Genomic DNA, 16,227 nt, shown 5'->3' with positions numbered 1-16,227 from the left:
TTGATGTAAGTATTATGCTGTTGACTGAGGCTTTAATAGTTAAATTGCTTGTGCATGTCAAAATATTTTTGTAGCCTCTTCGCCTTTGTGCCATCATGTGATGTGTTGATAATATATTGAGAATCACTAACACCTGATGTGAAGTCTAGAAAGTTAAGGATGTGATAAAACAACTGTTTCTGCATCCGTGATCGTAATAGCTGCTGCTGCCACAGCTCATAGTCAGGCAATTAAGCCTCGCACTACTGCATCTAAGGTTTTGGATAGGTATACCACAGGCCTGAGCTGCCCATTGTGTTGCTTGGTACACATATTGATGGCAGTCCCTGAATGTTCATAAGTGTATAGATGAAAAGGTTGTGTATAGTCAGGCAATATAGTCAGGCAGAAAAGGCAATATCTGGATCACTCAAACAGATTACAGGCAGCTGATTGTTTTTGGAAACAAAACTGGCACTCACTTACTCCCACAGAATTAATAATTGCACCTGAAACAGGACCTTCATTGATTGCTGCTAGTTGATGAAAAAGTTGCTGTAGCATCAACCAAAAACTAAATTAGGACCATGTATGCATAATTCTTGGAGTCAGTTTTCCTGTAACTAATGTCATAATTTCTGAAAACATACTTGGGGCACATTCTGCAGACAGGCCTAGTTGCTGTTTAATTTCCAGACAGCGCGCTCTCCAGTATGTGTTTTAGGTTCTTAATTTTTTGCCCTATTTAGTTTGTGCGTCTGACTGTTGTTTAGAGTCGTTGGACTTTTTTTCTACAATCCCTAACCCATCGTCTACTTTACCTTTATATTGTTTGACTTCTCAGTTCTGCGTGTTCAACGTTGTTTAGGGTTAGGGTTAGCATTACATCCCCGGAGCTTGTCAAGCGCAGGATAGAGGAGTTCCTGGCATTGTACCTATGAGAGCACAACCTGGTGCTAATTAAAATGCATACTCCACAATAAATTTTCTATAACACTGTAGTGGTTTTAACACTTTTAATAAATTGTCAGTTACAGTTGATAAGGTTAATTGGGGTACCATCCTGATTAACAGGGAACACTTATTAATTTTAATTGATTTATAAATTATTAATAATTTAGTCTCCACTCATGGAAGTCGTGAGTTCAATACATGATTATTTCTTGTCTACCAAACATTATAATATCACTCTTGACTCATAGACATAATAACTAAGGGATGTTAATTGAATAAGCAGAGATAAGAAAAACATTCACTACAATCACTAAGATTCTACCAATGACCAGGAGGAGTATTGAGTTTACTAGTATCACTGTAATAACAATCATAACAATGCAACCAAGCCAGAATTAACACACATGATTCGTTGTGGATAAAAGTAGCAAACTTGGCTAATAAAGAAGAAAGAAACAAAAAGGAAAAGAAATTGAACATTTACACATTTTACTATGTGTTATAACCACACAGTCCTCAGGACTGCACCCTACAAAACATTTACACATTTTACTATGTGTAATAACCACTCAGTCCGTAGTACTGCACTCTAGAAAACATTTACAGATTTTACTATGTGTAATAACCAAAGAATCCTCAGTACTGCACTCTACAAAACATTTACATTTATGGCAATGAGCACTTTTATCCACTTTTAAGTAGCTTACAATTATGACTAATGCAATTCAAGCAACTGAGGATTAAATGGAGGCCTTGGTCATCTAAACCCTCCAATTCCAATGTATCAGCTGGACATCCATGATGTGAGTCTGCTGTTTCACTACATCCTAATGGTGTCTGTTGGACTGAGATCTGAGGAGGACATTTGAGTACAGGGAACTCACTCTAATGTTCAAGAAGCAGTCTGAGATGATTTGCACTTTATGACACGGTGCTTTATCCTACTGGAAGTATCCATGAGTGGACGGTACACTGTGGTCATAAAGGGATGGACATGGTCAGCAGCAATACTCAGGTAGGCTGTGGTGTTTAAAGGATGCTTAATTGGTATTAAGGGGCCCAAAGTGTGCCAAGAAAATATCCCCCACCCCATTACACCACCACTATCAGCCTGAACTGTTGATAGGGCAGGAAGGATCCATGCTTTTATGTTTCAACTGTTGCTCACTGGATCATTTCTCTTCTTCTGACCATTCTCTGTAAAGCCTGGAGATGGTTGAAAATCCCAGTAGATCAGCAGTTTCTGAAATACACAGACCAGCCTGTCTAACACAAATAAACATGCCATGTTCAAAGACACTTAAATCACTTTTCTTCCCCATTCTGATGCTCAGTTTGAACTTCATGTCATGTGTACATGCCCAAATGTATTGATTTGCTGTCATCTGATTGGCTAATTAGATATTTGCATTAATGAGCAGTTGATCAGGTGTGCCTAATGTAGTGGCTGGTGAGTGTATATTGACAGAATTACATTTAAATTTACATTTACATTTATGGCATTTATCAGACACTCTTATCCAGAGCGACTTACAAAAGTGCTTTGTCTTTTCCTCAGAATATATCCTAGAACAGTACAGTAGGTTAGAGTCCAACATACCAATTAACTAGAATACTGTATAAGTACAGGAATCAATGCTGATGCCTAGAAGTACAAAATACAATAGGTCTATCTTAAATAATGATAAGTGCAATAAACAATAAGTGCTAGAGTTTGTTACACAACATAGTAAACAATACCCTACAATAAGTCCTAATTTACTCAGTCAATATAGGAACGGGGTCAGTTGTCCTTTAAATATTCTGCAAATAGATGGGTCTTCAGTCTGTGTTTGAAGACTGCAAGGGACTCTGCTGTCCTCACAGCAAGTGGGAGTTCATTCCACCATCTTGGAGCCAGGACAGAAAATAGTATCACTGCTTGTCGTCCATTAGTCCTGAAGCAAGGTATTTCAAGCTAAGCGGTACTTGAGGTTTGAAGTACTTGATGTATGGATCAGGCTTTGACCATTGTCCTCATTTATGAAGGGCCTGGTCCATTTTTGGCTTTGTAGGCAAGCATCAAGGTTTTAAATCTGATGCGTGCAGCTATTGCGAGCCAATGAAGGGAGCGCAGCAGTGGAGTAACGTGTGAATTTCAGAAGATTGAAGAGCAGTCATGCTGCTGCATTCTTGTCAAGTTGTAGAGGTCTGATGGCTCTTAGAGGAAAACAAGCAAGTAGCGAGTTGCAGTAGTCTAGCTTTGAGATAACAAGAGACTGCACAAGCACCTGGGTAGCTTCCTGTGAGAGAAAGGGCCAAATCCTTCATATGTTACAAAAGAGAAATTTGCAAGACCGGGTTAGATTTGACACGAGTGGAGAACTAGAACTAGTTGTCCAGTTATGCCCAGGCTATGGGCAGCTTCAGATGGTGATACCAGGGAGTTCTCGAAGGAAACTGTGAGGTCATGGTAAAGGTTGGGAGTACCAGGGCTGAATAGAAGCTCGGTTTTACTGGGGTTGAGCTTCAAGTGGTGGGCTGTCATCCATGTCGCAATGTCAGTCAAGCATGCTGAGATACGTCTCGAGACCTGCGTGTCAGAGGGTGGAAAAAGAAATAATTGAAGGTCATCGGCATAGCAGTGGTAGGAGAAACCATGAGAATTTATTACATCATTAAGAGAACGAGTATACAAAGAGAAGAGAAGGGGGCCTAATAATGAGCCTTGTGGAACACCAGTGGAAAGTCTACATGGTTTGGAAGTGAATCCTCTACATGTCACCTGATAGGACTGTCCCTCCAGATTGGACTGAAACCATCTCCATGCAGAGCCAGTCACACCGAGCCTGGAGAGAATAGAGAGAAGAATGCTGTGTCAAAGGCTGCAGAAAGGTCTAGAAGAATCAAAACAGATGACAGTTTGGCAGCTTTAGCGGCATGAAGTTTCTCCGTCACTGCTATGAGGGCTGTTTCTGCAGAATGTGCCCGTGTGTAGCCAGACTGATTGGGATCATGCAGCTGGTTCTGGGTGAGGAAAAGAGACAATTGATTGTAAACTGCTTGTTTGAGGGCTTTTGAGAGGAAAGAGAGAAGTGAGACCGATCTGTAGTTGGTAACGTTGGAGCCGTCAAGTGTGGCCTTCTTGAGGATTGGTACCGCCCTGGCGGTTTTGAGTGCAGTTGGCACATATCCAGAAGGTAAGGAGTTGTTGATGGTAACAGAGATGAAAGGAAGCTGATCTCTTGCGACTGTCTGGAACAGAGTGGAAGGAATCGGATCCAGCGGGAATGTAGTTGGATTGCTGGGATGTAGCTGAAGAATTTCGTCTGAGGAGAGAGGAGAAAAAGAAATCACAGAGTTGTATGTAATGTGCTGGCCTGACTGCCGAAGGGTGTGGAGCAGGACGCACAGACTCTTTTGACATATCCGAACATTTAAGTACATAAAACATAGCGGCACTCACATATAACACAAGCAGTAAACGTGAACACTTAATGGTTAACATTGAACAGAGCAATGAACATGACTACCTTTAACAATGACAACGCTACATCAACAATGACCAGCACCCAGTAGACAAGGACACTGGTTTCTATACAAACAAATATCCTCCCACTTCAGGTGGCAGGCCAAACCCTGTGACTCGCAGGAGGCGAACGTTCCGTGACAGCACCCCCTCCCAAGGGATGCGGCTCCCGACGCGTCCGTCCAATGAACATGAACCTCCAGGCGCTGTATAAACGTAAACACAAACAGAGCATGACAATTCCCAGTGCCCACCCAGTACCAGGCGGGCCAGGTGCTGGTAGATGTGGTAATGGACATAGATATGGTCGTGGACATATAGAGGACATAGATATGGTTGAGGACATATAGAGGTCCTAGATGTGGTTGAGGCACACAGACCAATGTTGTTCCCTCATTTTCATAAAAAAATTACAAAAAATTAATTCATTGTCACATGATATGATCATAACGAATCTTCCCACAGAAGTCTTGGAACCCACATCTAACAGCCACCAGTGCCATGGAGGAGGATAACGAATATGAAAACCTTGAGAGCAACTATACAAACATAGACAACTACAATAACCTGCCAAGAGTACATGAGAGATTCTGCCTGGACACTGAAGTACAGAAACGAGGTAAATGTTCAGATCAACCACAGAATCAAAGGCAGAACAAAGTGAGAATTATTTAGGATCTATATCCCTCTGTAACCAAAGAGAAAATTAACAAATTTTTTAGTTGCCTAATTTCTTTAATTCCCAGTAAAATAAAGTACATCTTTTAAAAAATGACTGGATTTAATTAAAATAAATAAGGAATGAATGGTTGAAATGTTTGGTTTTGCTGCAGCAGAAACAAAAATCATTTTTTAAAATGTTTTTAAGAGTGAACAGTGTTAAAAAATGTAGTCCACACCTGTCTTAAGAACTCTCTTTGTGGAAACAGACTGTACATATGTTCCACTCAAACAAAAGAACAAAATCCTTTAGCCAAAAGTAAATAAAACTATTAAAACACTTAAATCATCAAAGAACTACTACAACACTTAAATCATCATTAAAGGAATGTTTTAGATTTTGTCAGATGTAGACTGAAATACATCTGCAAAGCAGACAGCTGGAACATGATGTTTTAAAAAAATAAAGCAACATTTCAGGCTTCTAATAGACAGAAGTTGTGGGTTAAGAAGAAAATAGATAGTATTACTTGAGGTTTCTCGCACATAAAGTAGCAGTCAAAAGTTTGGACACACTTGACAGATGTGTGTTTTTAATAGTAATAAAGGCATTTTAATCTAATGGATTATGCTTAAATTTGTTTTCAAGAACAATAGAATTTGGGAAAGGTGTTAGCATATATACAAAATCATTTTTAAAACACAATTTTAGATTCAAATGATTAGTTCAAATGATTAGATTAGTTCCTCACCGTACAAGTGCTCTGCATATGTGAGAACATCTTGAAGACTGATGTAAAAGCATCGTAGGTTGCTGTCTCATGAAGCTGGTTAAGAGAACACCAAGAGCATGCAGAGCTGTCATCAAAGTATAGGAAAGTTACTTCAAATGATGCAAACTCTACAATAGACAATATTTATCATAGCATAATCACATATGTGTTATTTCATTTGTTTGATACCTTCCCTGTTTTGTTTTAAAGGAGAAAATATTAAAAATAAACAAAGAGTAGGTGTGTTCAGACTTTTGAATAGTACTGTACCATTGCAGTAGAATCTGAAAAGCAGTAGAGGAAGTCTAACTGTGTTGCTGTTGTAATTCTCCCAGGCTGTGAGGCTGCGTCTGAGGGGAGGCAGGCGTGCTCTGGAAAACCAGCTGCAGTGTGTTTGGGGCTGCTGTGTGTTCTCCTGCTGGCTGTTATCATCGGCCTGTGGATAAAACACGATGCAGGCAGAGACCAGTTACAGAGAGACTATGACAACATGACTAAGGAGAGAGACCAGTTACAGAGTAGCTATGACAACATGACTCAGGAAAGAGACCAGTTACAGAGTAGCTATGACAACATGACTAAGGAGAGAGACCAGTTACTGGACATTAACAATAATTTGACTTTAGAGAGAGACCAATTACAGAGCAGTTATGATAACCTCACTATGGAAAGAGATGCAATTCAGCAAAAACTGGGTGAGGATGAACAATATTAGTACTACCACAATGGAAAATATACACTTACTGATGAAAATGCATTATTTGCTAAAAGACAGTTTACAGTCACACCACTCTTCACTGTCTTTCTTTTTGAAGAGATGTGTTTTAAAGGTTGGAGGAAATTTGGAAGCAGCTATTACTACTTTTCTAATGGGAGAAAGAACTGGGCTGAGAGCAGGCAGTACTGTAGAGAGATGGGAGCAGATCTGCTGATGCATTATAAAGTTGTTACCACAATGTTACTAAACATGTTCAAGTATGTAAATATATATATGTAGAGAAAGAGATACTTTTTCATATATAAACTGGCTACACCTCCTACTAATTCAGAAACACTTTGCACAGATGATGAAGGACCTCTGTCAGAAATGTCCTGTTTCTCTGGAAACTGTGTACTTTACTACAATTTTGAGTATATCTACATTTCTTACTACAATATACTGCAGTTACTCATTATATATATATATATATATATATATATATATATATATATATATATATATATATATATATATATATATATATATATATATATATATATATATATATATATATATATGAATCACCTGTCACATCACATCCAAAAGGTGCTCTATTGGATTGAGATCTGGTGACTGTGGAGGACATTTGAGTTCAGTGAATACTTTGTCATTTTCAAGTTTGAGATGATTTGTGGTTCATGATAAGTGCTTTATCCTGCTGGAAGTATCCATCAGTAGATGGGTTCACTGTGGTCATAAAGGGATGGTGTAACGAATGCCCGAGTGCCGCACTTTGTGAAACATTTAGGACATAGAACATTTAGGACAATAGTGGCACTCACAAATAACTGTAACAGTGAATATATACACACTAAATGTTAACGATTAAGATTGTAATGTAAACACATGCTATACAAACACTAACAAGGGCTACACAAACATGGACATTAACATTATACTCAGACGCTAACAAACAACGACCAACAGTGAGGTACGCACTGACGGAGGTTTAAATAAACTGACAAACACTAACGATTAACCCAGTACAGGTGGGTGTGGCTACAGGGGTGTGGCTACAAACAGGAATAACCCCCCCCCCCCGCCCCCTGCATGCGGCAGGCCATACCATGTGACTTGGATGGCACAGAAGGAGTGAGAGGCAAGGTTTCAGGCTTTTATTGTCCATGACAATAAGCAGAGCAAATGAAAGGAAAAGAAAATACATGGAGAAGTCGGAGTTTCAGTGGCGCTCGGTAATCTCTCTGTAGTCTGATAATGCACAGCACTGACTTCAGGTACCTGTGAGCTTAAATAAAAGAGGAAAATAAGGAATAGATGTGTGAGGTCAATAATCAGGTGATTGTGAGAGGAGCAGGTGTGTTGTGCAGTCCTGAGCAGAAGTGGGCGTGTCCCTCCTGCTGGACGCCTGGCCTACCGTGAAAACAGGTGATAAACCGTGATAAACATGTTCAAAGTCACTTAAATCATCTTTCTTCCCCATTCTGATGCTCAGTTTCAACTTCAGCATGTCATGTCTACATGCCCAAAGGCATTGATTTGCTGTCATCTGATTGGCTAATTAGATATTTGCATTAATGAGCAGTTGATCAGGTGTGCCTAATATAGTGGCTGGTGAGTGTATATTGACAGAATCACTTATGTTCATCTAGGCAGCAAGTGTTTAATTGCATGTAGAAGAGTGTATAACACAAATTGCACTGATCATATAAAACGTGTATGATAATCAGTATTACTACACTTAACAGTAGGCAGATATTTGGTGTGTTTTTGTGGAAAGTACAGGCAGCTGTTGTACCTGCTGAGGTATTTGTTTGTTAAATGTGACATACTGACTTGATCATGATTCATGATGATGACACAGAAACACTGAAACACAAGGCATACCAAACTTAATGCTACGGTACTGACCAAACTTAAACAGTAGTCAGATCAGAACTGACCCAACAGTTTTATTGGCAAGTGGAGGCAGATGCATGTGTGGAGAAAAGCGAGATTTATTAGGTGCAAATCCAAATTCATGGTCGTTAGGGTCAGTAGTCCAGGGTCAGTTTACCAATATGAAGAGTACAAGGATACATGATAAATAAAGGTCTAGGATAAACAAAGGCTAGGAAACACAAACCAAAAGCACACGAAGGCAAACAGGGGAAGCAGCTATAACAAAGATGCTAGGAAGAACTTGGAGAAACATACATCCAGCCAGATACAGGTTTTCAGATAATCAGACATTCAATGAACAGCAGAGACACCTGGAACCAGACAGGGTTTAAATGTATGAACTAATTAACTCAAAACCAGACACAGGTGAAAGGAATAACAGCCATGGAAAACACTACCAAGGAATGGAACAACTAGGAAGTAAAGAAAAACAGACATGAGGGTAGCCATTCGTTACACAATGAATCACAATCAGATCAGAACTGATCACAGTGCCACATGGATACTGGCCTGGATAAAAAGCTTTAGACACAATATATTAATATATAAATGATATATCTGGTCCAGAAGGTTTTCACAGGGAATTAAAAGAACTGCTGATTTCACATCAGATATTAACAAGAAACAAGTCAAGACATAAGTCAAGACAAACTGTCCTGGCTCCCAAATGGTGTAACAAACTTCCACTGGCTGTCCAGACAGGAGAGTCCCTTGCAGTCTTCAAACGCAGACTGAAGACCCATCTGTTTGTGGAATATTTAAATGATTATTCATCTGGCACCTGTTGGATAACCAAACCTTTAGCATGTAGTTTGATATTGTTTGTTACTGTACTTATCATGTCTGATATAGAGCTTGTATGTGTTTTGTACATCTAAGCATCAGTAGTGATCCCTGTGCTTCTACAATATTCTAGTTCATTGGTATCTTGGACTCTAACCTTCTGTACTGGGTAGGATGTAGTCTATGAGTAAATGACAAAGCACTTTTGTAAATCACTCTGCATAAGAGCATCTGCTAAATGCTGTAAATGTTCATGGCATAAGACAGTTAGTTTAAACTAAAATACTGCATAAACCTCTTAGCAAATTCTCTTAACTATAGCATATACATACATAACCTTTGTCTCTCAGCGGCTCCCTAGAAAGGTGCACCAGCTGGTGGCACTGTTTTATTGGCAAGCTTCTCTCTCTCAGCCCATAACAGGTAGTGGATTCTCTCTTCAAGAAATAAAACAGTAGTGACACTATGGAAGCAACGCCACAGTAAAGAACATGAGAAAAGGTGTATGTGCCACCTAGTGGTTATAAATGTTAATAATACTACACATAAATATATAAACAAGCAAAAACTAACAGTAACTAATTGATAAGTGAAATGACAGTCTTGTAACCAAATGTTTCTAAATGTAAAACTTCACATCTTGTCTAATCAGAAATAGGCAGATAGTGTGGGGGAAAAGCCACAAAAGAGCCACGCTAAATTAGTAGTCTGTCTGAAATGTGTATAAGATTTAAGACTATTTGTTTGAATGCTAATGCACAGGTCATAGCCCACATACTTCTCTTATGGTAGATATGATGACCACAGAGGTGTGTGCATTAGGTTTCAATTTAAATTGAACATCACATACCGTGACTCAGCTCTCCACTGCACTGTAGCCTTATGGGTCCATTACCATAGAGATTAACAGCCAGTCATGATACATCATGAAAATATAAACAACCATAGAAGCATCACTAATATTTATCAGTTCTATGCTTGCGAGAGCACAAGGTAAGTGTGCTAAAGACCAGCTTGGAAACATTATAGAAGTGCAGAGAAAAACTTCACATAGACAGCTACAAACAGAGGGGGTTAAATACAGAGACATTACAGAGAACTACTCACAGGTGAAAGGAGTAGACAGGGTATTGGGAATACACAGGAGCATTATGGGGAATGTAGTCTTTGGGAGGCAGGTTGAAGGCTTCAGATGTTAAAAGTCTAATTAGCATCAGCAATATTGCATCAGTAAACACACCTGAAGCTACTATTACTGCAGCCAACTATGACTAACATTAGTAAACATGAATGACCTGGTGAAAGGATCAAATGATGTGTTTACACACACAAACACAGATCATATATAATATCACATATTATATATACACACACACAGTGAAAAATATTTATATGTAAGAGAGAGAGAAGAGGAAAGAGAGAGAGAGAGGAAAAAGAGGGAGGGGGATGTTAACCGCATGTTTCAGATGTTTCAGTCTGTGCAGGTTTCCAAGGTTGACCCCGATACCGACTCCTGCCCTCTAATGCCTCGCGCTCCCCCGGTAGCAGCGGCCCCTGCAGTGCCCGTCCCACCAGTTCAACCACCGGCTGAAGAGGAACAAGGGGCTGTGGGAGGAGCTGCAGCATCAGAGCCGAGGCAAGAGCCGAGGCAACTCAGGCCGAGGCCAAAGCAAGACGCTCCGACGACGGTGGTGCAAGCCTATTCCAAAGTCTTGTTAATATATTATAGTATATAATATTAACATAGTATATATGTTAATATATTATAGTATATAATATTAACATAGTATATGTTAATATATTATAGTATATAATATTAACATAGTATATATGTTAATATATTATAGTATATAATATTAACATAGTATATATGTTAATATATTATAGTATATAATATATATACATTGTTAATATATTTTTGTACATATATAGAATATATATTTTTCTGTGCACCCCTGTTTTCTTTTTCCTCAGTTTGGACAGAGCACTCTCAACCATTTCACTGCGAGTTATACTGTGTATGACTATGTATGTGACAAATAAACCAAACTTGAAACTTGACACTTGAAAGTCTCTCCCCCAGCCTGCACGCGGCAGCTCTCGATAGTCAGCCATGGGCGTGCAACCATGGCATTCCCAATACGAGTTAACACTGCCATCATGGCTGGCTGGCTGCAGACAAGGGCTGGAGAAGAATGTGGCAGAATACTGTGGCAGACTCACAGAAGTCCACACTACCCACTGCGGAATAGAAAGACCAAACAGGATGGCAGCGGGACCGACTGAGGTCTCAGCATGGGAAGCCCACCTCCGCAAAAGCTTCATGAACAGTCTGCGAGACGAAATCAGAAAAGAGGTATGCAGGCTATGCGTCAGGAAACGGCCCCCATGAACACTATTGAGCAGTACACCATCCACTCTGAAAAACAGCTGAGAACCGTATAAGACAAAAAAACGAACGAGGAAAGAGAATGAGGCACATCAAGCAGCCCTCACAATGTATCAAGCTGTTGCAGGACAAAGAGGCAGAGGCCATGGATGAGGACGAGGCCATGAAGAGGAAGAGGAAGAGGAAGAGGAAGAGGAAGAGGGGGCTATGAGCAGGACGACGGTGAAAGAGATGACCGATGCTACACGTGTGGAAAGAAAGGACACTCCTCAAGAGACTGTAAAACACAGAAGCAGAGGGGCTGTGACGAGGAAGCAGACTGACGGGCAGAGTCTGGGATGGGTCAACCGCAGCTAGAGATAAGAGCACACACACATCATGCACACCACACCCTCCCCGCACACACACACCACACTCTCTCTCCCTCATCCCTGAAGTATATCGATCCTCCTTACTCTTGCTTGCCACAACTGCCCCTAACAGTGCAGGGTATACGTATGTCATTCCTGGTGGACTCTGTAATTCAGGCTAGGGAATTATCTGGGAAAACATCGACTACTGTAGGGGCCACTGGACACACTACCCTAGAACATTACTCACACCCTCTCCCTTGCCAAACTGAAAGGGGTTGAAATTTCACCCATGCATTCTTAATGTCCACAGTGTGTCCAGTAAATCTGTTAGGATGAGATTTGATGCGCAAACTATACATCGTAATCGAGTCCAGACCAGAGGGCCTAAAGGTAATTGAGTCAACAGCACAAAAAATGTACTCTGATAAAATTGAACCACTGTACTCATACCAGTGACTGACTGCACAGGAACTGACTGTGCAGATGTCAGATATCCTCAAACAAAGTGAACAAAAAGGGGTAGAAGTAATGAAACTATAAAACCTGCACTGTACCGTGTTTGTGTCCATAGGGCCTGATCATGAGTATGAAAAGGAGTGGTTGGGCAAGGAGCTCCCAGGAGAGGCCATTTGCCTCGATTATGTGTACTGGAGAAAGGGGAAGTGCGCAGCCTCAGTGATGCTAGCTGAAGGCCCGCCTACTCTCCAAAAGGAGCGTTTTTGCCGTGGCACTCTCACATTCTCAAGTGTCAATCACAAAACCGAGAGGCCTCGAATGGGAAAATTTGGGGCCCTGGGTAATCGTTAGTGTTTGTCAGTCTATATAAACCTCCGTCAGTGCGTACCTCACTGTTGGTCGTGGTTTGTTAGCATCTGAGTATAATGTTAATGTCCATGTTTGTGTAGCCCTTGTTAGTGTTTGTATAGCGTGTGTTTACATTACAATCTTAATCGTTAACGTTTAGTGTGTATATATTCGCTGTTACAGTTATTTGTGAGTGCCACCATTGTCCTAAATGTTCTATGTCCTAAATGTTTCACAACGTCGAGAGAGTCTCTGCATCCTGCTCCACACCCTGCGGCACTCGGGCACTCGTTACACCATCCCTTTATGACCACAGTGAACCCATCTACTGATGGATACTTCCAGCAGGATAAAGCACTTATCATGACCCACAAATCATCTCAAACTTGAAAATGACAAAGTATTCACTGAACTCAAATGTCCTCCACAGTCACCAGATCTCAATCCAATAGAGCACCTTTTGGATGTGATGTGACAGGAGATTCATATATATATATATATATATATATATATATATATATATATATATATATATATATATATATATATATATATATATATATATATATATATATATATATATATATATATGTTTATAATGAGTAACTGCAGTATATTGTAGTAAGAAATGTAGATATACTCAAAATTGTAGTAAAGTACACACAGTTTCCAGAGAAACAGGACGTTTCTGACAGAGGTCCTTCATCATCTGTGCAAACAAAGTGTTTCTGAATTAGTAGGAGGTGTAGGCAGTTTATATATGAAAAAGTATCTCTCTCTCTCTACATATATATATTTAGATACTTGAACATGTTTAGTAACATTGTGGTAACAACTTTATAATGCAACATTGTTCCTACATACACCTTTACAATGCACCATTAAGAGCTGTGTTCAGTGCACACAGGTCTTTTTCCTGGAACAGGTGTGTGGTCTTTACTCAGTAGTTTCATGCATAAGAGGGTCTCCTTCTATACAGGGACGTTTGCTCTTGAAGAAAAGATGCTTTAATCTGTTTCACACCAACAGAAACACAGAAAAACACAGAGAAAGCTACACTGGATAGACTTTTGAGGGATGTAGTAAAAGAAAGAACATGAGTGGTATTTGTAAGAGGAAACATTCCACTGTGTTTGAGGTTCAGTGTTGAGCACTTGGCTGGTAGACTGAAGGTCTATACCAAAGTCTGGTCTATGCTTCCTGTTTGTTCTCCTATACCTTGATGACACTTTTAAATGCTCTTGGTGTTCTCTTCTTCATGAGACAGTCACCTATGATGCTTTTCCATTATACATTTTCACAAATGCAGAGCACTTGTAAGGTGAGGAACTAAAGTTCTGAAAGAAAACTATTTACTGAGGGTGCATCTAAAATTGTGTGTTTTGAAAATGAATTAAAATATAGACTAACACCCTTCCAAAATTATACTGGTTTTAGAAACCAGCTGGTGTAAATGTCTAAAGCGACATGGGAGGAACTGTAGATTCACAGATCCAGCCTGCCTCGTACGAGCAACGCATGTCATTCCACATTTTCTGAGAGACAACTTCATTGACAGCACAGTCTTCATCTTTGTGAGCACCATTAGGTTCCCCTTTCCTCCAGTATCTGGAATTAACACACAACACACAGAATACAACACACAGATTCCAACACAGATTACAACACAGATTACAGCTCACAGATTTCAACACACTGCATTTAATTTGTTTTAACCACAAGATGGCACCAGTGCATAACAGCATCCTTGAGGTTGTTTTCAGTGAGTTAATCCACCCTGCATGCCATTGAAAAATGACCACAGGATGTTGGAAAATAAAGTGTATGGGTGTAGTCTACACTCACAAATGTGTGAAAAAGGCACGTTGTATTACTCACTCAGTGGTTAGTGGTGACCCATCCACCCACTTCCAGATCCCCTCTGTTTGTGCATCACTGAGACCAATCCAGGCATCTATGTTTACCTCCTTTATGAACTCCTGGAGGGAAGGAAAATATAATTAGAATAAGGAGATTTGTGCTGATAGTGTACACATATAATCTATATTACTCAGTCTATAGAATGTAGTTGAATAAGGAGATTTGTGCTGATAGTGTACACATATAATCTAGATTACTCAATCTATAGAATGTAGCTGAAATAGGAGATTTGTGCTGATAGTGTACACATATAATCTAGATTACTCAATATATAGAATGTAGTTGAATAAGGAGATTTGTGCTGATAATGTATACATATAATCTAGATTACTCAGTCTATAGAATGTAGTAGAATAAGGATATTTGTGCTGATAGTCTAAACATATAATCTAGATTACTCAGTCTATAGAATGTAGTTGAATAAGGAGATTTGTGCTGATAATGTATACATATAATCTAGATTACTCAGTCTATAGAATGTAGTTGAATAAGGATATTTGTGCTGATAGTCTAAACATATAATCTAGATTACTCAGTCTATAGAATGTAGTTGAATAAGGATATTTGTGCTGATAGTGTACACATATAATCTAGATTACTCAATATATAGAATGTAGTTGAATAAGGAGATTTGTGCTGATAGTGTACACATATAATCTAGATTACTCAATATATAGAATGTAGTTGAATAAGGAGATTTGTGCTGATAATGTATACATATAATCTAGATTACTCAGTCTATAGAATGTAGTTGAATAAGGAGATTTCTATCAGATCTGAGGGTCTTCTCTCCACTCCCCTCACCTGTTCCTCTCTGCTGTTTATGATCACCAGATCTGCTCCCATCTCTCTACAGTACTGCCAGCTCTCAGCCCAGTTCTTTCTCTCATTAGAAAAGTAGTAATAGCTGCTTCCAAATTTCCTCCAACCTTTAAAACACATCTCTTCAAAAAGAAAGACAGTGAAGAGTGGTGTGACTGTAAACTGTCTTTTAGCAAATAATGCATTTTCATCAGTAAGTGTATATTTTCCATTGTGGTAGTACTAATATTGTTCATCCTCACCCAGTTTTTGCTGAATTGCATCTCTTTCCATAGTGAGGTTATCATAACTGCTCTGTAATTGGTCTCTCTCTAAAGTCAAATTATTGTTAATGTCCAGTAACTGGTCTTTCTCCTTAGTCATGTTGTCATAGCTACTCTGTAACTGGTCTCTTTCCTTAGTCATGTTGTCATAGCTACTCTGTAACTGGTCTCTCTCCTTAGTCATGTTGTCATAGTCTCTCTGTAACTGGTCTCTGCCTGCATCGTGTTTTATCCACAGGCCGATGATAACAGCCAGCAGGAGAACACACAGCAGCCCCAAACACACTGCAGCTGGTTTTCCAGAGCACGCCTGCCTCCCCTCAGACGCAGCCTCACAGCCTGGGAGAGTTACAACAGCAA

General features: G+C 39.6%; 2 protein-coding genes and 1 long non-coding RNA gene across 3 annotated transcripts in view; 1 reads left to right on the top strand and 2 right to left on the bottom strand.

The window, feature by feature from the left end:
- Positions 1-1,003: 1,003 nt before the first annotated feature.
- LOC145652423 (uncharacterized) lies at positions 1,004-5,961 on the bottom strand. The gene is made up of 3 exons (XR_014118725.1): positions 5,854-5,961; positions 3,698-4,647; positions 1,004-3,505 (listed from the first exon to the last, which is right to left on the bottom strand). It is a non-coding gene; the product is annotated as an uncharacterized LOC145652423 (long non-coding RNA).
- Positions 5,962-6,187: 226 nt separating this feature from the next.
- Positions 6,188-16,227, top strand: part of LOC145651318 (uncharacterized) — a gene marked incomplete at its 5' end in the record, with an annotated part of 33,846 nt that continues 23,806 nt past the window's right edge. The window contains one exon of the mRNA XM_081697629.1: positions 6,188-6,540. Within this exon, the coding sequence (XP_081553755.1) occupies positions 6,188-6,540 (353 nt within the window). The remainder of the gene's footprint in view (positions 6,541-16,227) is intronic.
- LOC118241324 (C-type lectin domain family 4 member F-like) lies at positions 13,870-16,213 on the bottom strand (the record flags this gene model as incomplete). Its single annotated transcript, XM_081709938.1, has 5 exons — positions 13,870-13,874; positions 14,352-14,470; positions 14,741-14,841; positions 15,587-15,726; positions 15,847-16,213. Coding segments are annotated over 5 exons (732 nt in total), but the record flags the coding sequence as incomplete, so codon positions are not given.

The sequence above is a fragment of the Electrophorus electricus genome, chromosome 1 (genome assembly GCF_041902795.1).
Source record: "Electrophorus electricus isolate QZ-2024a chromosome 1, ASM4190279v1, whole genome shotgun sequence".
Classification (NCBI taxonomy): domain Eukaryota; kingdom Metazoa; phylum Chordata; class Actinopteri; order Gymnotiformes; family Gymnotidae; genus Electrophorus; species Electrophorus electricus.
Note: the sequence above shows the minus strand (reverse complement) of the source record. Positions and strands in the feature narration are given on the sequence as shown.